Source organism: Stegostoma tigrinum, chromosome 24 (genome assembly GCF_030684315.1).
Source record: "Stegostoma tigrinum isolate sSteTig4 chromosome 24, sSteTig4.hap1, whole genome shotgun sequence".
NCBI lineage: Eukaryota > Metazoa > Chordata > Chondrichthyes > Orectolobiformes > Stegostomatidae > Stegostoma > Stegostoma tigrinum.
In genome coordinates, this window is record NC_081377.1 from 986959 (window position 1) to 1010772 (window position 23814).

Consider the following 23814-nt stretch of genomic DNA (forward strand, 5'->3'; position numbering starts at 1 on the left):
GTCCAAAACTAGAAGATGTAGGTTTAAGGTGACGGGGAAAGATTTAAAAGGGACCTAAGCGGCAATTTTTTCATAGAGGGTGGTGTTTGTATGGAATGAAGAAGTGGTGGAGGCTGGTACAATTACAACATTTAAAAGCCATCTGCATGGATATATGAATGGGAAAGGTTTAGAGGGATATGAATCAAATGCTGGCAAATGAGGCTAGATTTATTTAAGATATCTGGTTGGCAAGGACTAGTTGGACTGAAGCAACTGTTTCCGTGGTGTACAGTTCTATAATTATGACATAGCATGGGAGCCACGATGGCTTGAGGCACGTAGCAAAAAATGGATGTGAACTTAGGTAAGTATACGAATATGAAAGGTTTGGAGAGATATGGGCCAGGAGCAGACTGGTGAGACAAATTTAGTTTGGGATTATATTTGGCGTGGACTGGCTGAATCAAAGGGTCTGTTTCCATGCTGTATGGCTACGCATTTAAGGGAAAGTTGGATAAGAACACAGACAAAAGCAAGACAAGGCTCAAAATCCTAGAACTTTACAAAAACTATAGTTCAGGAGGAGGCTGTGTTGAGGTTAGTTCAAGTACAGCAGGAGGCGGCTTACATGGAATATAAACACCATTGGGACATAGGGCTGATGGCCCACTGTAAAATTCCATATAATACCAGTATGGGCTGGTCGGAGATGACAAGCAGTTAAGTTTAATTACGATGCCTGCCACAGCCAAATAATCATGAAGTACAGATGCCTGATTCAGCATCACATATGCAATTGCCACTCACTGAATTATTCTGCCGATAGGAATCAATGAACACTTTAGTAAGTTAGTTAAACCAGTAGAGAGGAGTTGCTTTGAAAGATGTGGTGTAAATTGAGACATCAGAATCATTGTGCCATTGCGTTGGGAAAGGCATTGTCACAAGCCACGGTGATGAATTAGACCAGCAGAAATAGTTCATCCATTAACTGAAATTTGCATTGCTTGGTAAAAGTGACAAAATTGCACAATGTTCTGGAATAACAAAGAGGAACTGAAAACGGATGAATCAGTAGTCAGACTGTCATGAGTTCGAACTGCACTCTCCAATTCCAACACAATCTAGTTTAGCTTCAGTGCTGTTCTAATGGGCACTGATCTGTGCCCAAACTCACACAAAGGTGTGTCTTGTCTCATGCTTGCACCTACAGGAAGAGATATGATGTGGGAGTGAATGTGAGCCCCAGGCTGACGCAGGGTGTGCTTGTCCCAAACATGCATGATAGGGGAGCTATCACTTGGAGGGTATGACATCGTCCCAGGCTTACACAGGGAGGAGCAACACCCAGGCCCACTTAGAGACAGCCTCACACATATTCACTTCCAGAAGTAGTAACGGACAGTGATCATATTGGAGACCCTCACTCCTCATTAATCACTTTACTAGGACGAAGGAGGCTCATCAAAGGAAATCAAAGTTAGGTTGCTTCTCACCTGTCTGATATCAACCAAATGAGCAAATGCTAATTTCTTTACCAGACAGTGGTCCAGCAGCTCTCTTAACTGAAAGCACAAGTATAATCCAGCACTGTACTCCAAATGAATTCCTCTCCCCCAGCACTTATCTTCTCATTCTGTCTTCAATTGGATGTTGGAAGGGTACCGACAGGCTTGTCAATTGCCTGGCAGTGGCATAGTGAATGGTTAGGTCTAGGACTGTGACAAAGACAGTGATATGCCTTAGTTGTACTTGTCCCAATATAGTGTTAAAATCTGATTCATTATGTAGGCCCCGTCACACTTTCTGTCACTCACCTTCCTGTGTACCTGAAGGTGCTCTTGGTAATTCCGTATTTTTGCTGTTAAGATGGCAACTGAGGAGGGAAAGGGAGATAGAATGAGTTAGAATCCAATAACTTAACACACATTAGTCAGGACCTCTATGCAAAATTATTTCAGGTATCAGATATATCCATCATCTCTTTACACCCACTAGTACAGAATTTGGTCCAATGATTTAGCAACAGTAAGAAGAGTTAAGAGCGGTGGTTAAGGGGTAGAGCTTGATATCACCAGTGAACAGGTTAAAAATAACACCTTACTTCCAGATGCTATTACTGTTGGCAATCTGACGATGAGAAATAGAGGGGGGGGGGGGGGGGGGGGGGGGGGAGGAGGAGCAACAATTTCTTCTTGAAGGACACTGATTGAAGTGAGGAAACAGGAAGAGAAGCCATTACAGGTAATTTGCTGGTTACAATTAGATAGGCAACAGCAGCAGCCTGTTAGTGGAGAAGTGGAGTGGCCAGTGTCAAAGATTACAGGTAGGTATTTTTTAAAAAATCTTCATTCATGAGATGCGAACGTCTCGGTGATCCCTATTTGTCCTTAGCGCAGTTAAAAGTCAACCACATTGCTGCAGGTCTGATGTTACGTCTAGGCACACTAGGTAAGAATGGTAGTTTCCCTCCCTAAAGGACCTTAAGGAACAGATGGTTTTTCTAACAATCAACAGATTCATTTTCATCATTCGAGTCTCAATTCCAGATTTTTAAGGAATTCAAATTCCACCATCTGCCTTGGCAAGATTCAAACCCGAGTCCCTGGAACACCATCTGGAGTCTCTGGATTAACAGTACAGTGATAATACCACTAGGCCACCCCCTCCCCATAAGTGAAGAATAAATGATTGTTGGGAAACCTGAAACATTAACTTGGCTTTTGCTCCACTGATGCTGTCAGACCGTCTGAGTTTCTCCAGAAATTTTTGTTTTGTTAAGAATAAGTGGTTGTTTGAGAAAGATAATTACATAGATCTACACAAAATGCCTTCAGATTGAAGGAATTTAAAATGGATCGTTCCTTTCATCTGAAGCTCAGTTTACGCTGGTACGTTGGGATAAACACTTGCTTAATGAAAGAATAGCAAAACGTTCCAAAGGTTCTTAGAAACAAAGAAACCTACAGCACAAGAACAGGCTCTTCGGCCCTCCAAGCCTGCGCCGATCAAGATCCTCTGTCTAACCTGTCATCTATTTTCTAACGGTCTGTGTCCATTTGCTCCCTGCCCATCCATGTACCTGTCCAAATATATCTTAAAAGACGCTAACGTGTCTGCGTCTACCACCTCCACTGGCAACGCGTTCCAGGCGCCCACCACCCTCTGAGTAAAGAGCTTTCCATGCATATCTCCCTTAAAGTTTCCTCCTCTTACTTTGAACTCATGACCGCTAGTAATTGAGTCCCGCACTCTGAGAAAACGCTTCGCAGGAGCAATTATCAAACAACATTTAGAACTGAACCATAACAGATATTATGGTCAGTAGCCAAAACCTTGATTGAAGTGTGAAATTTTAACAAACAATTTAAAGGAGGAGTGTGAAACCTGGAGAAACCATAAAATCCTGATCTTGTGGTACACAGCACGGGTGTTTTCAAGGTGCAAATCAGAATTCAGGGAGTGGAACACAAATACAACAACAATGGAAATCAGGAACACCCAAGCAACTATGTTAACAGTGGTGAAATCTTGGAGGGTTGCAAGTACACCTATAACGTTTGGATACAGACATGTTAGCAGACGCGTGTGAACCTGAATACCGCATTGGAGTGCATACATCTGATTGCACACTTCTATTCATGTGTTCTGAGGAAGAGTCACCGGACCTGAAGCGTTAACTCTGTTTTCTCCTCCACAGATGCTGCCAGACCTGCTGAGATTTTCCAGCAACTTTGTTTTTGTTTCTATTCATGTAGATATTGTTACAACACAGGCGCACAAGCCAGACTTGCTAACACTAGATTCACAATGTAGTGAAATTAAAATATTTGATGACCCTCAAAATTGATCAATTGTTCCTAATTAGACTTTACAAATAACCAGTCTTGGACACAAAATTTATAACTTAAAAATTTATCATTAGTAATTAATGCAACTTTAGCAGAATACAAGGCTGTATAATTGCTATCTACAATCTAAGCTTGTTTATCCTCCTCCTGACTGACAGACAGTGAAGGGATTAACTTAAAAAAAAAGAATAAGTTGCCAATTCAATAACTGTCTCAACGAAATGCAATAGGCTACATTATAGGTATATATGATTATATCTGGCCTGAATTCCAAAGGCACCAGTCAATTGCAAACCATTTCTGCAGATCTCTGGAGCCTTTTCCTTATTTTTAAAAGATTAGGGTTCTTTTCTCAGGGCTATCAGCAAGTCGATAACTGGAGAACAACTATAGAACGGTAAACCAAACAAAAAAACTCTAGTCCTGCACCTTCCAAAGCAACACTGTTTTCTCCCCAGGCAAAACCAATTCAGCCATTGTTGTTTTTTTATTATATAATCTGTGTTTGGTGAGCTGGCCAGCATCTGTCCTCCCTTGATTGACAAATTTAACATTTAACTTGCTACCAGTCCTCAGGAGCATGACAACATCTTAGTGCTAAATCTCTTATGGCATTCTTACAGCACTAATTAGCCTGCTTTATCTTTCTAGGCCAGTCCCCAACAGCAAAAGTCAGTATTTTATTCTCTCTTTTAAAAAACAAGCTGCTGTTCAAAGTCCAAATCTCAATTGTAACTCTCAGTTCATAACCAAAAGTGAAAAAAAATCAAGAAATCAAATGATGGTCTCAACAATATGCACGTCTGCAAGCATGTCAGCATGTGTGCATGATTATGAGAGTGAGGGACAGTATCTGACAGTGAGAGAGAATTACTTTGTGTGCCACCATGACTGTGTATTTGACATAACTAACATAGTGTGAATTGTCGTGATGCCACCAGGATTGGATCTCTCAGGGCAGAAATTCAGTCTGTGGCTAATTGACCTCGTTGATCACAATCACAATTTGAGCTGTTCCACTATGGACCAGTTAATTCCATCTTCCCTGGGCCATCCTCAAGTGGTTCAAGGTTGTCCAGAATTTCTGAGAAAGGTACTTCACCATTCTAGTCAGTTACCAGGTTGTGACTGGTGAAGTTTGCAGTCAGCAGTCAGCTAAAAGAATACTGACAAGTGCAGGGGCTTTAATTTTGGGGAATGAGGAGTGAACAAAGAAAATTACAGCACAGGAACAAGCCCTTCAGTCCTCCAAGCCTGCGCCGATCGAGAGCCTCTGTATAAACCTGTCATCTAAGGGTCTGTACCCCTGTGCTCCTGCCCATCCACATACCTGTCCAGATACATCTTAAAAGGCACTATCGTGTCTGGGTCTACCACCTCCGCTGGCAACGCGTTCCAGGCACCCACCACCGTCTGCGTAAAGAACTTTCCACGCACATCTTCCCATAAACTTTCCTCCTTCATTAACTATTGGCTGGTGACATTCCCTGAGGAAAATGTTTTACGTTTTTTTGTAGCCCTTTACATCTGTTAAAGGCATGGCAAACAGCAGCATGCATGAGCAGACACTTGCATGAATGGGTCTGAATGTGCATTGGTGTTGTGTGGAAATTTAGCCAAGCAAGAGCTAGAGTGTGTCAGCAGGAATGAGTGCACATGTCAGTACATATGAATGAGTTGTGCCTTTAAAGAACTTAGAAAGAAAGGGGACAAATGTCCGTATGTATGTGTGTCTACAATTTTCCATTGCATCACACAGATGTTTTCTGTCATAGTTGTTAAGACATAAAACAACGTTCACAACAGCACTGTCAAACTAAATTTGACAGAGCTCGACAAGAAACCAAAGAGGTAGGTTTTAAAGAGCAAGTTAGATTCTAGTGAAAATATAATATCAATACTCAACTTGCCATTTTCCTTCAATTCAGACTTGCTTGGACCACAAGTTTCAAAAATGGACAAATACAGACCTAACAAAAACATAGTTGCTGGGAAAGCTCAGCAGGTCTGGCAGCATCTGTGAAGCAGACAACAGAGTTAATGTTTCAGGTCCAGTGACCCTTCCTTAGGACTGTGGAAGAAACACAGAACAGTCCGAACACCCCAACCTCGTCCCAAACCCAGCCCAGCTCGTCCCCACCCCCGAACTCACCCAAAACCAGCCCAGGTCGTCCCTGCCTCCCTGACCTGTCTGTCTTTTCTCCCACCTATCCGCTCCTCCCACTTCAATCCCCACCCCCACCTCCTAGCTACCAGCCTCATCCCTGTCTCCTTGATCTGTCCGTCTCCCTCCACCTCTCTGCTCCTTTATCCATCTTCCACCTGCCTGCCTCCCTCCCTCTCTGTTTATTTCAGAATCTCTTCCCCCTTGCCCACTACTGAAGAAGGGTCCAGACCTGAAATGTCAGCTTTCCTGCTCCTCTGATGCTGCTTGGCCTGCTGTGTTCATCCAACTCCACACCTTGCTATCTCAGATTCTCCAGCATCAGCAGTTCCTACTATCCTGAATTGAAATTAACATTGTTAGAAAGGGCACTAAAACTTCTGCACCTTTCAGCCAATTCACACATTAAGGACAACATGGTCGGTAATCAAACTGCATCTCATGAAATGTGCCCAAGAAAAGGTTCAGGTGAGAGGCAAGAATGATTCAAAGTTTAAAACAGCAAGTTTGAAGGATCAAACATTTCCATGGATGTACTTTAGAGCCGCAGAGACTCAGAGGTTTCTCAACTGAGGCCTAAAACCTAAATGGCTGAGTAACATTGCTGAAGATTACATGTTAACAGATTGCAGATGCAGGAATATGCAAAATAACAGTATAAGAGTTAAAATTAACTGGGTGTTGTCTCCTCAGAGGCCAGTGAGTCTTCGAGATGTGTACATCTTTAGGACAGAGCTACAGCTGGGGCTGGATTGAGTCTAGGCTGGAGCAGAGATCACATCATCTAAAGTTTAGAGTACCAATGCACAACACGTGATCCATGTGATCTCTGGGGCTGCACTTGTTTCAGAGATAGGAGGAACTACAGATGCTGGAGAATCTGAGGTAACAAGGTGTACAGCTGGATGAACACAGCAGCTGCTTGGCCTGCTGTATTCACCCAGCTCTACACCTTGTTATCTCTGGGGCTGTTTGGTTCGATTCATGAGCCTTCTGCCACTTGCCAATTATGCTACAAAACATCATGTTAGAAAAATATAAACACAGATGCTTAAACTAGTATATACAAATCACAGGGAATTGAGTAATTTTAACTAAACTATATACAACATGTTGCAGATTGCATAATGGAAAAGCGTACTTACTTTGCACTTCTGTAGAGCCAACATCACTGGGACTCCTCTGCACCTTCTCCACCAGCTGGCTAGTTTTCAGTTTCAGCTTCTCTTTCTGGAGTGAATGATTCATCATGTCAGTCCAGTCTAAACAATGCAAGGTTAATCGCAAATTAACAGCACAAGGAATTTCCTCTTTTCAGTCCGGATTTATATTCTAGCATAGTTACAGATGAGTTCTCTCAATACTTAATCTGACTTGAACACCCATCTCCTTAAAAACAACTCAATTTGATAGCCCACCATTCTGTAAACTACCATCTTATCTCCAACCTCTCTCTCCTCTTCAAAGACCCTGCTCTTGTGTATTTCCCAGATGTTTGAATCCCTCTAGTTGGCTTCCAACCACGTAATAGTACAGGGTGTAGTTCTTCAGAATCAAAACAGTCTTCCTCTCTTCATCCTTCACGTTCTGCCTGCAGCCTATGACATGGCTGACTACACCTCCCATCACCTAATACTTCTCTGTCATCCAGCTGGGTGAGACTAGTTTCGCCTGGTTACACTCTTAACTAAGATAATTACAATCAGAGTAACAATACCAAAGGCTTCTCTTCCCGCTTGCACACCTTTATCTCTAGTGGCAACCCCCACTGGGAATCTCTCCTTCGCCTCCTTCCAGTTCTCTTCCACATGTTAACATTGGCAACAACATCTCTGCTCCATTTTTGCTGCAGCAGCAGGAGTGGTGAGAGCAAGGGCCAGGGAGCTGCCGGGACGTAAATTCTTCATTTCCGCAATAGACCTACGTGGGAGCGGGCGAATCACGCTCTGGGAAGGTAAGTGAACTGTTATATTTGGGCGGTGGCTAAACCCGAGCTCCTGAGATGCTGCTTGGCCTGCTGTGTTCATTCAGCTTCACACTTTATTATCTTGGATTCTCCAGCATCTGCAGTTCCCATTATCTCTCACACTACACATGTAGTGTCTCCCACCCACCCTCCTCCTTTAAGCAAAAGAAAAAAAAATTCTGTGGTGTGTTGATAAGGTAAGGTTTTTCTTTCTCTTTTTTTAAATCCTGTTTTGCTAAGTGGAGTGACTTGTTAAAAATATTTCCATTTCATTTATCTAGTTTTTGATTTTACAGTAGGACTAAGTTAAGCTTAAGAGTAAAAACGGCAGGAGATCCCAGACCCGTGTTATGCTCCTCTTGCTCAATGTGGGAGCTCAAGGACACGGCTGATGTCCCTGACTCCTAGACGTGCAGGAAGTAAGTGTGTCCAACTGCAGTTCTTGTTCGACCGCATGACGGTTCTGGAGCTGTGGATGGACACACTTTGGAGCATCTGCGATGCTGAGGAAGTCACGGATAGCACGTTCAACAAACTGGTCACACCACAGATTAGGATTGCTGAGGCAGAAAGGGAATGGGTGACGAAAGGAAGAGGCAAAAAAAAACAGGAAGGCAGTGCCGGTGTCCCCTGCGGCCATCTCCCTCCAAAACAGGTACACCGTTTTGGATACTGTTGGGGGAGATAGCTCACCAGGAGAAGGCAGCAGTAGCCAGGTTCATGGCACCGTGTCTGACTCTGCTGTACAGAAGGGCGGGAAAGAGAGTGGAGGGCTATAGTCAAAGGGGATTCAATTGGAAAGGGATTAGACAGGCAGTTCTGTGGTCGACAAAGAGACTCCCAAATGGTAAGTTGCCTCTCAGGTGCACAGGTCAGGGATGTCTCAGATCGACTGCAGGACATTGTGAAGGGGAAGGGTGAACAGCCAGCTGTCGTGGTGCATATAGGCACCAATCATATAGGTAGAAAACATAGGATGAGGTCCTACAAGCAAAATTTAGGGAGTTAGGAGCCAAGTTAAAAAGTAGGACCTCAGAGGTAGTAATCTCAGGATTGCTACCAGTGCCACGTGCTAGTCAGAGCAGAAATGAAAGAATAGGCAGGATAAATGAGTGGCTCGAAAGATGGTCCAGAAGGGAGGGATTCAGATTTTTGGGACATTGGGACCGGTTCGGGGGGGGGGGGGGGGGGGGTGAGAATATTACAAATTGGACACTGCCTAGGCAGAACTGGAACCAATGTCCGAGGGGGTGCTTTTGCTAATGTGTCAGGGAGGGTTTAAACTAATGTGGCGGGGATGGGAACCAAATGAGAAGATTAGTGGACAGTCAACAGGTAGTAACTAAAGCCTAGTAACTAAAGGAACTAAATAATGAAGTCAGTGTGACTAAGGGGAAGAGTAGACAGACAGCAGACAAAGAACGCAAAAGGGACAGGTGATCTGAGGTGCATTTGTTTTAATGCAAGAAGTGTGTAAGGCAGATGAACAAGATAAGGTTTGGATTAGTATCTGGGAGTATGATGTTATTGCTACTACTGAGACTTGGTTGAGGGAAGGGCAAGATTGGCAACTAAATATCCCAGGATACAGATGCTTCAGGCAGGACAGAGAGGGAGGTTAAAGGGGTGGAGGAGTTGCGTTACTGGTCAAAGAGGATATCTTAGCTGTGCTGAAGGAGGGCACTATGGAGAACTCGAGCAGTGAGGTGATACGGGCAGAGCTCAGAAATGGGAAGGGTGCAGGAACAATGTTGGGGCTGTTCTATAGGTCTCCCAACAGCGAGCATGAGATACAGGTACAAATATGGAGAGAGATTACAGAAAGATGTAGGAGCAACAGGGTGGTTGTGATGGGAGATTTTAATTTTCCAAATATTGACTGGGATTCACTTAGTGTTAGGGGTTTAGATGGAGCAGAATTTGTAAGTACCATCCAGAAGGGTTTTCTCAAGCAGTATGTAAATAGTCCAAGTCAGGAAGGGGCCGTACTGGACCTGGTATTGGGGAAAGAGGCCGGCCAGGTGGTTGAAGTTTCAGTAGGGGATTACTTTGGGAGTAGTGATCACAATTCAGTAAGTTTTAGAATACTGATGAGCAAAGACAAGAGTGGTCCGAAAGGAAGAGTGCTAAATTGGGGGGAAGGCCAACAATAGCAAAATTCAGCAGGAGCTGGGGAATGTGGGTTGGGAGCAGCTGTCTGAGGGTAAATCCATATTTGATGTATGGGAGGCTTTTAAAAAGTATTTGATTGGAGTGCAGGACAGACATGTCAGTGTGAAAATGAGGGATAGAAAGGGCAAGATTAGGGAACCATCGGTGACAGGTGAACTTGAGACTAGCAAAGAGGAAAAAGGAAGCATACATAAGGTCTAGGCAACTGAAAACAGACAAAGCTTTGAAGAATATCGAGAAAGTAGGGCCAATCTGAAATGAGGAATTATGAGGGCTAAAAGGTGTTATGAAATATCCTTAGCAAACAGGGTGAAGGAAAGTTCCAAAGCCTTTTACATGTACATAAGGAGCAAGAGGGTAACTAGGGAAAAGGTTGGCCCACTCAAGGACAAAGGAGGGTAGTTATGCGAGGAGTCAGAGAAAATGAGTGAGATTCTTAAAGAGCACTTTGCGTAGGTATTCACGGAGGAGGGGGACATGACCGATATTGAGGTTAGGGACAGATGTTTGATTAGTCTAAGTCAAGTCGGCATAAGAAGGTGGAGAGGCGGGGAGTGTTGGGTATTCTAAAAGACATTAGGGTGGACAAGTCCCCAGGTCTGGATGGGATCTATCCCAGGTTACTGAGGGAGGCGAGAGAGGAAATAGCTGGGGCCTTAACAGATATCTTTGCAGCATCCTTGAGCACAGGTGAGGTCCCAGAGGACTGGAGTATTGCTAATGTTATCCCCTTGTTTAAGAAGGGTAGCAAGAATAATCCAAGTAATTATAGACCGGTGAGCCTGACGTCAGTGGTGGGGAAGCTGCTGGAGAAGATACTGATGGATAGGATCTATTTACATTTGGAAGGAAATGGGCTTATTAGTGATAGACAGCATGGTTTTGGGCAGGGAAGGTCATGTCTTACCAACTTGATAGAATTCTTTGAGGAAGTGACAAAGTTGATAGATGAGGCAAGGGCTATTGATGTCACATACATGGACTTCAGTAAGGCGTTTGATAAGGTTCCCCTTGGTAGGCTGATGGAGAAAGTGAAGTTCTATGGGGTCCAGGGTTTACTAGCTAGATGGATAGAGAACTGGCTGGGCAACAGGAGACAGAGAGTTGTAGTGGAAGGGAGTTTCTCAAAATGGAGAATTGTGACCGGTGGTGTTCCACAGGGATCCATATTGGGACCAGTGTTGTTTGTGATATACATAAATGATCTGGAGGATGGTATAGATGGTCTGATTTTCAGGTTTGCGGATGACACTGAGATTGGTGGAGTAGCAGATAGTGAAAGAGACTGTCGGAGAATGCAGCAGAATATAGACAGATTACAGAGTTGGGCAGATAAATGGCAGATGGAGTTCAATCCAGGGAAATGCGAGGTGATGCATTTTGGAAGATCCAATTCAAGAGCAAACTATACGGTAAATGGAAAAGCCCTGGGGAAAATTGATGCACAGAGAGAGATCTGGGTGTTCAGGTCCATTGTACCCTGAAGGTGGCAACACAGGTTGCTAGAGTGGTCAAGAAGACATACGGCATGATTTTATTCATCTGACGGGGCACTCCGAGTACAAGAGTTGTCAGGTCATGTTACAGTTGTGGAGGACTTTGGTTCAACCATATTCGCAATACTGCGTACAGTTCTGGTTGCCACATTACCAAAAGGATATGGATGCTTTGGAGAGGGTGCAGAGGAGGTTCACCAGGATGTTGCCTGGTATGGAGGGCGCTAGCTATGAAGAGAGGTTGATTAGATTAGGATTATTTACATTAGAAAGACGGAGGTTGAGGGGGGACCTGATTGAGGTCTACAAAATCATGACAGGTACAGACAGGGTGGATAGCAAGAATCTTCTTCCTCCCAAAAGTGGGAAATTCAATTACTAGGGCTCACTATTTCAAGGCGAGCGGAGAAAAGTTTAAGGGAGATATGCGTGGAAAGTTCTTTACGGAGAGGGTGGTGGGTACCTGGAACACGTTGCCAGCGGAGGTGGTAGAGGCAGGCACGATAGCGTCATTTAAGATGTATCTAGACAGATACATGAATGGGCAGGGAGCAAAGGGATACAGATCCTTGAAAAATAGGCGACAGGTAGATAGAGAATCTGGATCAGCGCAGGCTTGGAGGGCCGAAAGACCTGCTCCTGTGCTGTAACTTTCTTTCTTCTTTGTCTCAAAGCATAGTATTGTTTAACTCAGTTGTACTTCACCTCCACCATTCCTTCGCTGTTGTAAAGTCATCCAACTCCTTATTCAAAGTAGAGGACCTGGATGAGAAGTCTTCTCTGTTTAAATATCATGAAGACTTCATTCCCCACTGCAAACTCTGTTCCCTAGCAAATTTCTCCAATCCTCCCTGCAAGGTCAGAGTAAACCAGACTATTCAAAAGTGTGGTATCATTGTGGGTCACAAGATGCTTTTCATCCCATTACCTAGACTTCCCACTTGCATTGTCATAACAATCCCTGATTTTGCCCGAACCTCAATCTCTTTGCTTCTGAAACCCTCATACTCGCCTTTATTACTTCGGAATAGGATTATCCCAGCGATTCGCTAACTGACCCCCAAATTCTGCCTTCAATAAACTGGAGACCAGCAGAAACCATGTCCTAACCCGCAAAAATTCAGTTCACATATCATTGTAGTTATTGTTGAACCACACTGCACCCCTGTCAAACAATGTCTCAACATTAAAATTCGCATCCAATCTCTCCATGGCCTCCCGACATCTCTTGTAACCCCTTTCAGTCTCTCAACCCTCTGCAATATCTGATTGAGCATTTTTGAACAACCCCAAATTTAATCCTTCACCATTGATAGCTGTGGCTGCAGCTGAGGTTATAAGCTCTTCAACTCTTTGTTTGAACCTCTTCACCTCTGTCTCTGTCTCTCCCTCTCCCTGTAAGGCTCTCCAAAACATACTTCATTGACCAAGCTTTTGGCCATCTGCCCTCAAGATAATGTTAAGTGGTACAGTTTTCAACATTTGCAACAACTGTGAAGCACCATAGGATTTTTGTTACACTAAAAGCATTATTTAAGTAGAAATAAAAGTCACTTCAGCCTCAGCAGATGATGTCTTTGGTTGAGGCTTAAGCAGTGACTTGAAAAAGGAGCATATCATTGCAGAAATAAAACAAGGTTAACTATGATATGAGGAAATGACGCATTGGAAAGCAAGGGCACCACACTATTTCTCTTCAATTAAATCTGATCTGAAAAAAGAATGGCTTACATGAGTTGCCATTTCCAGAGACAGCAGCTTTCGAACCACATCATTGGTCCTGCAGAAAAATTAGATTCACAATTCAAATATACAGGTCTCATGTTGGATATGGGGAAAGCATTCAGTGACATTTACAACTCATTTGCTGAAGCTGTTTTCACCATTATGCAACAAATGGACATTTTAGTTTGGTGCATGACACGTGGCAGTCAATGACTGTCTCCCATGTGAAAGAGAACCTAATCGTCTCTCCTTTTGACTCAAATGACATTACATGAGGATGGATTCAGCGATGGCAAAGGATAACTCTGATGTCTTTCCACAGATGTTAGCAGATCTGAGATTTCCATCATTTGTTTCTTTTTAAAAGCGGAAAGATAGCTTTTAAAATCTATTTTAAAGTTGAAGTACATTCAATGCTAAGACTTTTAATCAGTAAGACAAGGAAATGTTATAGGGAATAGACAGGAAAATCAAGTTAAAGATCATCAGGTCAGCCATGATCTCAGTGAACAGCAGGGTAGACACAAAAGTGTTGAAAACCCTACTTCTCTTCCTACATGTAACGATCCTTTAATGTCAGATCTTGCAGGTTACTATTGAGCAGAAATTTAACTGGACCAGTCACATAAATACTGTGGCTACAAGAGTGGGTCACAAATTGTGCAACAAGTGTTGGAGGTGGGTAGAATACCAAGATTTTATCCCGGCTACAGTGAAGAAATGCAGTATATTTGAGAGTCAGGATTGAGACTAGCTTGGAGGGAACTTAGAAGTGCTGGTCTTCCCATGTATCTATTGCCCTTGTCCTTCTGCATGAAGTTTCTATGGGTTTGGAGGATGTTGTCAAAAGGATCTTTGGTGAATTTCTGCACTGCACCTTGTAGATGACACACACACCGCTACTACTGAACATTAGTGGTGGAGGGAGTGGATATGGTGCCGATCAAGAAGGCTTTCTGTCCTGAATGATATCAAAGGTTTGAGTGTTGTTGGAGCTGGACCCATCCAGACAAGTTGCACTTTCCTTACTTATGCCGTATAGATAGTGGACAAATTTTGGGAGTCAGGCGGTGTGCCACTCACTGCTGTGCTCCTAGCCGCTTTGGTTTTCTAGCCACTATTTATTTGGGGATTCCAGTTGAGTTTCTGGTCAATGGTAACCTACAGGATATTAATATTGGGGAATTCAGTAGTAGTAGTACCACTGAACATTAAGGCGTGGTGGGAAGATTGTCTCTTATTGGAGAAGGTCATCCCCTGGCATTTATGTAGTGCAAATGTTACTTGCCACTTGTAAACCCAAGCCTGGATATTGTCCACATCTTGGACATGGACTGTTTCAGTATGAGTTGCTGCAAATGGTGCTGAACATTGTGGAAGAGCCGTATAGGTGGTATGTGACAATGCAGGAGCTGAAGCAGCCAGTGTGGGAGCGACTCAATATGCACATCCAATCACAGACTATGTTTCTCGTACACTCTGAACAAGACTCCCATCCTGCAATTCTTCAGTCTTGTTTAGACGCTGGAGGAGCCATGATGTAAGATAATATCCAAGGGGTAACCTTTCTTGAACGGTTTGTTTTTTTTTGACTTTTTGAGGCTACTGTATGATTGAGAGTGAATTCGTTTCAATCAATTTGAATTCTCCAGAAGTCAAGCACTACAGCATGTTGAAAATCTGCATTCTGACAAACTCAGTATAAACAGATAATCTCTCAGCCTTTTCCTCTGCACCTCTTACAGAGCCAGAGATCTACAACACAGGAAAGGGCCAGCCCATTACATCTGCTTCGATCAAAAACAACGACCTAACAATTCATATATGTGGTCTGTACTTCAAGCCCATTCAGATAGCTTTAATACGTAGTTTTCTATTATGTAAGGATATCAAAAGCTATCAATGCATGTCACGAAAACTCCAAGGTGACCTTCACAATCTGAAATGTCTTAGTTTAGAAAGTTTCAGATCTCAACCACAGAGGATAAACAGTTTCCTGAGTTTACTCCTGAAAGACCAAGCTGTAAGTTTGTGTTTGGATTTCCCACCAGATGGAATAGTTTCTGCGATGAATTTTCTTCATCATTCTGAACACTAGTCAGATCATCCCTTAATCTTCTGTACAAAGGTACCAGATGAAAGTATGCTAGAAGTTAATTGAGTGGTCAGAGTCAATCTCAATGGGCTGCAATGGGAGATACAAGTACACATGCAATATTTGAAAGCCCAGCAGCTAAAACTACAGATCGACGAGATCCCTCCTGACCGAGTACCTGCAGTACATTGGAAAGACCAACTGCATACTCGAGACATTCAATTCCACAATTAGGTGCATTTAACACCAACTGCTTAATCAAAGTCTTCATGTCACTGTATGGGGAGCTGACTTCCTTCTAGAGGACTCAGTTATTGAACTTGGGAGTTCAGGGTCACAGCATCACAGAATATAGTACAGAAAGACGTTTTCAGCCCATCAAACCTGCATTAACCCTCTGACCAGCATCCCATCCACCCCGTCACTGTAACCCCTCATCAGGTTTGTAGCATGCTTAACCCACCTCACCTGCACATCCCTGGACAGTGAGGCAATATTTTCGCCCCCATGGCCAATCCACCTAACTTGCTCATCTTTGGCCTGTGGCAGATAACCCACACAGACACAGGGAAGATGTGCAAATGCCACACAGGGCTGAAATCAAACCCGGATCCCTGGTACTGTGAGGCAGCATTGCTAACCACTGTACCATCATGCTGACCTTGCAGATGAGACTTGAACTCATAACCCATTACTTCAGGGTGGTCCATGCCTTTTCCTACTGAGAGTCCTAGTATCTCGACCTCATATACCCAGCAACACCCTATCGAAACAAACGCTAACCAACCCCCAACTCAGCGCATGAGTTGAGCAGAGAAACGTGAAGCTTCAGCAGTTCAATGTCATCAGGAAACTCAGTGTACGTACATATTCATTATTTCCAGGTCTTTGTAGTCCTTCTTCAGCATGGTTGGTGACAAGTCATCCAGCTGGCTGGGAAATTCTGCAATGAGGGAAACACATTAAAATACAATAACATTTGAACTTCATAGAATCATTTAGCACAGCAGGACATTCTGCCCAGCGTGCCTTGACCAGCTCATTAACAGCCACCCAATAACCCGTCCTTCTCATAGACAGCTGTAAACATTTTCTTCTGGCTTTTGATAGTTGCTATTGAATTGGCTTCCATTACTTTTTTTGGGCAGTGCATCCAGGTTTTTCCCAATCTACACATCTGTGACCTTCTGTTAGAGCTCCACTTACCGGTTGCGCTGACAGTGCACCCACATGTTCATCAATATTTTGAAACACTCAGCTATATGCCCTTTTCAATTTTGCACATCATTTGTTGATGCTGGAAAGTATCTCTATTAGTGAAACCTCATTGATGTTGAGTAGAAGTCAGGGTATAGGTACCATACCAAGTCAGTCTACCCGATTGAACAGCATTCTCCTGTACCCAGGGCCAGTGTTAGATGTCTCCACCTATGAGCCCTGTGTCATTCTGTATCACCCCACCTGTTGCCGAAAATCTGCAGGAGTTCAAGCATCAGGGATAAAGTTAATTGAGAGATCGGTTGGACAAATAACTTCTAACCTTGAATTTTTGAGGAAACTCATGGAGCTGTTGTTACAGTCATCATTTGCCTCCTGCTCCCAACACAAAGCCAAACTACAGTGTCCCTGGGAGCCTCATATCTCTGTCAGAATTTTATTATGCAAGATCAGCTCTGTGTTAGGGTCGACCTTGTAGGGTACATAGTAAATAGAGGTAGGCTATTCAGCTCCTCAAGCCTGCTCCAACATTTAATATGATGATGGCTGACCATCAAGCTCAATATCTCGATACTACTCTCCCTAGTATCGTTTGATCCCTTTGGCCACAAGGGTTATAGCTACATCTGTCTTAAAAACACTTTGGCCTCAACCACTTTCTGTGGTAATGAATTCCTGACTCACCATTCCCTGGGTGAAGAAATTTCTTGTCATCTCTGTACTAAAGATTTACCCCTTAACCATAACCTGTGACGCCTGGTTCTGGGCTGCCTCACCATTGGAAACATCTTTCCTGCATCCCTACTGTCCTGTTAAAATTTTAAGGGTTTCCATGAGCTTCCCCCCTCGTTTGTCTAAACTCCAGTAAATACAGTCCTAATTGACTCACTCAACCTCTTCTCATATATTCTCCAGCATCTGCAGTTCTTAATATCTCTCTCATCCTAGGAGTCATTTTGGCAAACCTTCGCTGCACTGTCTTTATACCAAGCACATCCTTTCTCAGCTCGGAGACCAAAACCAAACACAACATTCCAGAAGTTGGACCACCAATGCCCTGCATAATTGCAGCAAGGCATCCTTTTCCTATACTCTAATTTTCAAATACATAACAGTTGGCCTTCTTTACTGCCTGCTACACCAGGGTGATTACTTTCAGTGACTGGTGCACAAGGGACACCCAGGACTCCCTGAGTATTGCCCTCTCAATTCACAACTATTTAAATAATAATCTGCCTTCCTATTTTTGCTGTGAAATCCGACAGCCTCACATTTTATTGCATGGGCCATGCATTTGCCTGCTCAGCCTGCAAAAAAACCAAATCACACTGCAACATCTCTGCATCCTCCTCATAGCTCACCCTTCCATACACACTGCATCACAGCAAGAAACTGTTAATTCGCGAAGATAATTTTATGTTGCATGCAGATTATATCCTAATGTTTTAAATCTTATTGCTTAGCTCAATATGCTTATTCCCTGGTTTTTGAGCTTTAACCACTTTTGCAAATTCCCACTCCCTCCACACAGCGTGATTACTTATCAGAATGACTGGACCAGTTTAATGTTCCTTTCCATCCCAGTATCCAAGTCATTAAACAAAGGTGTTGTCCGTGAAGGCCAAAGCAGAATATTTGATTGTTGTGTCTCCCAGGAGCATGGATACCCCTGGGTTGGCCCTTTCCAAACAGCACACCAAAAGATCCAAGGCAACGTTGAATAGTATTAGTGAGAAAAGGTTGCCCTGCTTAACTGCCCTCTCCATGTTGATTGGCGTGATCTTAGTTTTGTTTCTTGCACCACTGGGGTAATGTTCAAGTCCTAGATTAGCATTATGAAGTCTTTGGAAACACACACACTCTTGTGTTTTAATAAGTAGTTTGTAGCCAATGGAGTCAAAGGCCTTCACAAGCTCGACAAAAGGAGCTGCTAGGAAACCCTTTTGCATAGAATTGGTTTTGGTTGGTGAAATAATTGAGCGAGGCATAACCTTTGTGAACAAGCGGAGCAGCACTGGGCTGACAGGATGGATGTCAGCCGTCAATGTCTTTCAGATGATTCGGCTCCACTTAAAAGGTGTCAGGTATTGGGTTTGATTTCAGCCAGTGAGAGAACAGTTGAGCTAGGCATATGGTGCCCGCAACATGGATGCCCTTGACATCTTCCACTCTCCTCTTGTCTGCATTAGCTGCATTTTTCATATCATCCCCCTTGATAGCTACAATTACTTCCATCTCCTCCTCTATTGGCCTCATCAACAGACCATCATCCTCTCGTGTGGAATATGTGGCGAATTTGCTGAGGCTCACCATATTGTTTGCAGCTTAAAGCTTTGTATGAAAACAATTCCCCCCCCCGCCCCGGCTTTCTTCTATAAGGAGGCTGTGGATAGCGCTTACACCATCTGTCTGGCAAGTTGGTGCCTGCTGGTTCTCTGTCTGAATTACATGGCTCAGAATAGGGCTTTCTGGATCACCTAGCTTTGCAAAATACCATACCAGTATCCTTTACCTTTCTTTGGTTGCCTCCAGGTCATTTTATTGTTTGCACGGTCACATCCCTGGTTATTAATAAAGTTGGTGATGCTTGTTCAGTGCCAAGTGCTCTGGGGCACCCCAAACATGCATAAGTCCTTTGGATTGAGTGCATTGGTCATTAATATGCCTACATTTTGGCTGGTGACTTGACTATCATGTTTTGGACATCTGGAGCCCATGTCAGGGGAGAAGATATCCTCAGTAGCTCATCTTCTGGGAAATCATGAAGAAGATTGTGTAGTGTTATTGCTTTGCTTGGGCCTCCAATTGGATGTTCTGCAACCATCTGCACTTACCTGTTGTTTGCTTAGCTACTTCATTTTCAGGACGTCAGCTATCTTTTTAGTGAATTGCATGCCATCCACTAAACTACTAAGCAAAGTCGCAAAGATTAGTTTCTTCCTTCACTTTTTCCTCCGCTCTCACTTGGGTCTGGCTTTCAAGACTGCGAGACATTTCTTGCTTCATGCCTGTTGTGTCATGCATACCTGATCTATTCATGCCACAAAACTGATCTTAGTCATGAATTGTAGTTGACACAGACTACGTGCCTGCATGTTTAGGAAGGGTGTTTAGTGTGATGATAATATGTTGGCATTGGGTGCCCATTTTCTCCTCCGAGTAGAGCCCATTCAGAAGTCTCTCACACAACTAGACTAGCCAGTTGAAGTTTTAAGCTATCCATTAGTTCAAAGCACTCTGCTACCATCGATCTCTCTAACACCCAGCTTCTGCATTAGTTCAGTTATCCATGTGTTATTTCATATAGCAAGAGCTGATTCCCCCAGAAATCTGCACTGTCCACTGTTGTTCAGGACATACCTCGGGTTTTCTTCGAGACACTGGCATAATTGTTTGCAACCACCAAGCTGGCACCTGTAGAAAAACAGTCAACACTCAAACAATGGCCACAAAAGGGGTTAGACACTATCTTGTCTATCATCACACAACAGTAAACTTATATTGCAATATTTCCTAAACTAGATCTGGAGACAAAGGCTTTGAGCACAGCAAAAATAGTCAAAGTGAAATGTACTCAGACGCCTTTCATGTAAAAGGTTAGCATGCAGACTTACGCCAACAGCAAGGGTTCAATTCCCACAATTACCATGAAAGAACCTCCTTTAACTTTTCCCTCTCCTGCAGTGTGGTGACCTCAGCTTAAACCACCTGTCATCTGTAACAGAGCAACTCTATGGTCCAGCAGCACTATGGTTACTGTTATATTAGATAGCTCAAGAAGATTAGTTTCTCATAATCCATTCTCACTCCCTCCCACCCCCACCCCACCGCGCCAAAAGCCCACACCACCGGCTGGAGACCCCATCTCCTGGGATCCTTATATTCTGGCCCATGTCCTGATATTCCTCCCTTTTCTCATGCTGCATTTGCCTGTCACCTGAGCCTCCTCAACACCAACCACACCCCCAAACCTCAAATAGTGATCAAGCCCTGTTTGTCCCTGCTGCCCTCCCACTCCCTCCAACCCCAGGTGGATAGGCTGTCAACTTCCCCGAGGTGAACAGTCCCCTCCCTGCTCCTCTCCTTCACTCTGGGACCCCTACCCTCGCCATACCTCTAACCTCGCCATTCTACCTGCTCCCCATCTGTCTCCTCTTCCTCTTCCTCTTCCTCTTCCCTACGTGGCACACTCCCCCTCACCCCCCCCCCCCCCAATCCCCGGGAAACCCTGCTCCTCACCTTATCCCCAGGCCCTCTTTCCTTCCCTTTCCTCACCTTGCTCCCCAACCCAATGACGCCCTGCCCATCCCCATCTCAAAATCTGCCCCTGCCCTTTACCTCCGCCCAGGCTGTCCCGGAGTGAAGATTCCCGGGACTCCCTCCCTGCGCCTCACCTCCCCACTGTCCGCTCACAACCGCCCCGGGGCCCTCCCAGGTGAATAGAGCCCATCCTCCAGGTCTCAGGAACCGGCTAACCGCCCGCCGCAGCATCGTCACCGTCATCAACCACGCGACTGTACGCGTCATGATACAGCGACCAGGTCCGATTGGAGCCATAGCAACAAGGACATCCCATAGTAACAGGCAGCGTCAGAGGAGAAGGCTAGCTGATGTTTTGGGTCTGGACTCCTCTTCAGAAATGGGGGAGGCGGATGGAAGATGGATAGAGGAGTAGATAGTTGGAGAGGAGATAAGACAGGGAGCCAGTAAAGGTGAGTGTAGGTAGGGAGTTGGTCACTGAGGTGGGAGAGGAAGAAGTAGAGGACTTTTAGGCCATCTGCATGCGTCTAAGCCCAGGCCCAACCATCCCCCCTCCACCGACACCCTTATCCCCCCTCCACCGACACCCTTATCCACTTAACCGAACTCGTCCTCATCCTTAACAACATCTCCTTCAATTCCTCTCACTTCCAACACACAAAGGGGGAGGCCATGGGTACCTGCATGGGGCCGACCTATGCCTGCCTCTTTGTAGGATATGTGGAACAGTTTCTCTTCCGTAGCTACGATGGCCCCATCCACACCTCTTCCTCCGTTACATCCATGACTGATAGGCGCTGAAACAGTTCATCTGCTTTAATAACATCTTCCACCCCAACCTTAAGTTCACCTGGACCATCTCTGATACCTCCCTCTCCTTCATGGACCTCTCTATTTCCATCTCTGGTAACCACCTAGAAACCAATAGCCATTTCAAGCCCACCAACTCCCACAGGTACCTGGACTACATCTCCTCTCACCCAGCTTTCTGCAAGAATGTGATCCCCTATTCATAATTCCTCCGCCTCTGCCACATCTGCTCCAAAGATGGGGTGTTCCAAACCCAGATATCTTCATATGTCGAGGACCGCAACTTCCTCTCCCTCAGTGGTCAAAAACTCCTTCGACCACATTTCCAGCGCTTCAGCCCTCACACCCCCTCCCCGGAATAAAAACAAAGACAGAATTCCCCTTGTCCTCAGGTATTACCCATCAACCCCTGGATTTGACGCATCATTCTGTGTCACTTCCGTCATCCCCAATCTGACCCACTGGGATGGATATGTTTCCCTCCCCATCCTTATCTACCTTCCAGAGGGACCACTGCCTTCGCGACTCCCTCGTCTGCTCCACCTTCCCCGCTAGCCCCACCACACCCGGCATCTTTCACTGCAACCACAGGAGATACTACACCTGACTCTGCACCTCCACCCTCACCTCTATCCCAGGCCCCAAAGAAACCTTCTACATCAAAAAGATGGTCACCTGCACATCCACTAATGTGGGCTGTTGTAACTGCTGTTCCTGATGTGGCCTCCTCTACATCGGTGAGACCAAGCGGAGGCTCGAAGACCGCTTTGTAGAGCACTGACTCTCGGTTCATGACAAACGGCAACACCTCCCAGTCGTGAACCACTTCAGCTCCTCCTCCCACACCCTGAACAACATGTCCATCCTGGGCCTTCTCCAGTGTCACAACAATGCCACCCAGAAACTGAAGGAACAGCACCTCATATTCCATCTTGGAAGCCTACAACATAATGGTCTCAATGTGGATTTTACTAGATTTAAAATTTCCACAACCCCAACCTCATCCCAAGACCAGCACCTCCCCCCCCCCCGATCCCCACCTCGTTGACCTGTCAGCCTTCGCTCCCACTTATCCGCTCCAGTATCCACCTGCTATCGCCCCCTCACCTTTATTTATTTCAGAGCCTGCTTCCTCTCTCCCATTCCTGAAGAAGGGTCCCGACCCAAAACTTCAGCTTTCCTGCTCCTCTGATGCTCCCTGGCCTGCTGTGTTCCTCCAGCTCCACATTGTGTTATCTCAGACTCCAGCATTGGCAGCTCTTAATGAGTAAAACAAAAACAGAGAATGCTGGAGAAACTCAGCAAGCCTGTAGCATTTGTGGAGAAAGAAACAGAGTTAACCTTTCTGAAGTACAGTCGCACAAGACTGAAAATATTAACTCGGTTTTTCTCTCCGCAGATTGGCTGCCGCATTCTGCATCTTGGAGTAATGGGGCCAAATCCATCCTGCACACCTCAAAATGAAGATTTTGACATTTGGGGCATTTTCTAAAAAAGCAGGCATGACAAGCCTGGAAACATCCTGACTCAAGCCACTTTCCTTAGTAATGAAGATTTACACTAATGACTTCTCACCAGAACATCTGGTGAAACTTCTGGAACTGTTACGGTGAAGGGCCACTGGGCTTGAAATGTTAACTCTGCTTTCCACAAATGTGACCAGAGCTGCTGAGCTTCTTCAGCAATTTCTGTTTTAGTTTTGGTTCTCCAGAATGCGCAGTTCTTTGTTTTCTGTTTGAGGGCTTGCCTTCTTCTTATGAACAAAGGCCTAAACAATCCCCAACCCTCTTCTGCCTGGCTGAATTTGTTCTCCCATGGAACAACTTCTCCTTTGTTCCACTCATATCCTCCAAACAAAAGGTAATTCCATAGCCCTCACACAGGTTCTAAGCCTTGCCTCCCTGCCTAACCCTATTTGTTTGGCTCATTAATTAGTTATTATTTTTGTTAGCTGAAGTAGTAGAAGGTTACAGTTTCTTAGTTGGCAGTCAAAATAACACTCAGTAGCTCCCAGAGGTGTTAAGAAAATATATTAAAAGCAGCACTTCCTTCCCGTTCCACACTAAAATCTAACT

The 23814-nt window shown here is 44.6% G+C and overlaps 1 protein-coding gene and 1 long non-coding RNA gene across 3 annotated transcripts in view; one reads left to right on the forward strand and one right to left on the reverse strand.

Moving 5' to 3' along the window:
- Positions 1-21191, reverse strand: part of mrps15 (mitochondrial ribosomal protein S15) — a 43333-nt gene extending 22142 nt beyond the window's left edge. For both annotated transcript variants that reach the window (XM_048558140.1, XM_048558139.1), the window contains exons 1-6: positions 21064-21191; positions 20030-20083; positions 16319-16394; positions 13363-13411; positions 7143-7227; positions 1800-1858 (exon numbers count right to left, since the gene is read on the reverse strand). In XM_048558140.1, coding sequence (XP_048414097.1) covers positions 1800-1858; positions 7143-7227; positions 13363-13411; positions 16319-16394; positions 20030-20083; positions 21064-21172 — 432 coding nt within the window. In that variant the 5' untranslated portion in view covers positions 21173-21191. The remainder of the gene's footprint in view (positions 1-1799; positions 1859-7142; positions 7228-13362; positions 13412-16318; positions 16395-20029; positions 20084-21063) is intronic.
- Positions 21192-21246: 55 nt separating this feature from the next.
- LOC132210927 (uncharacterized) overlaps positions 21247-23814 on the forward strand; it is a 96693-nt gene continuing 94125 nt past the window's right edge. Inside the window, exons 1-2 of the long non-coding RNA XR_009447166.1 lie at positions 21247-21381; positions 23139-23599. This is a non-coding gene — a long non-coding RNA (uncharacterized LOC132210927). The remainder of the gene's footprint in view (positions 21382-23138; positions 23600-23814) is intronic.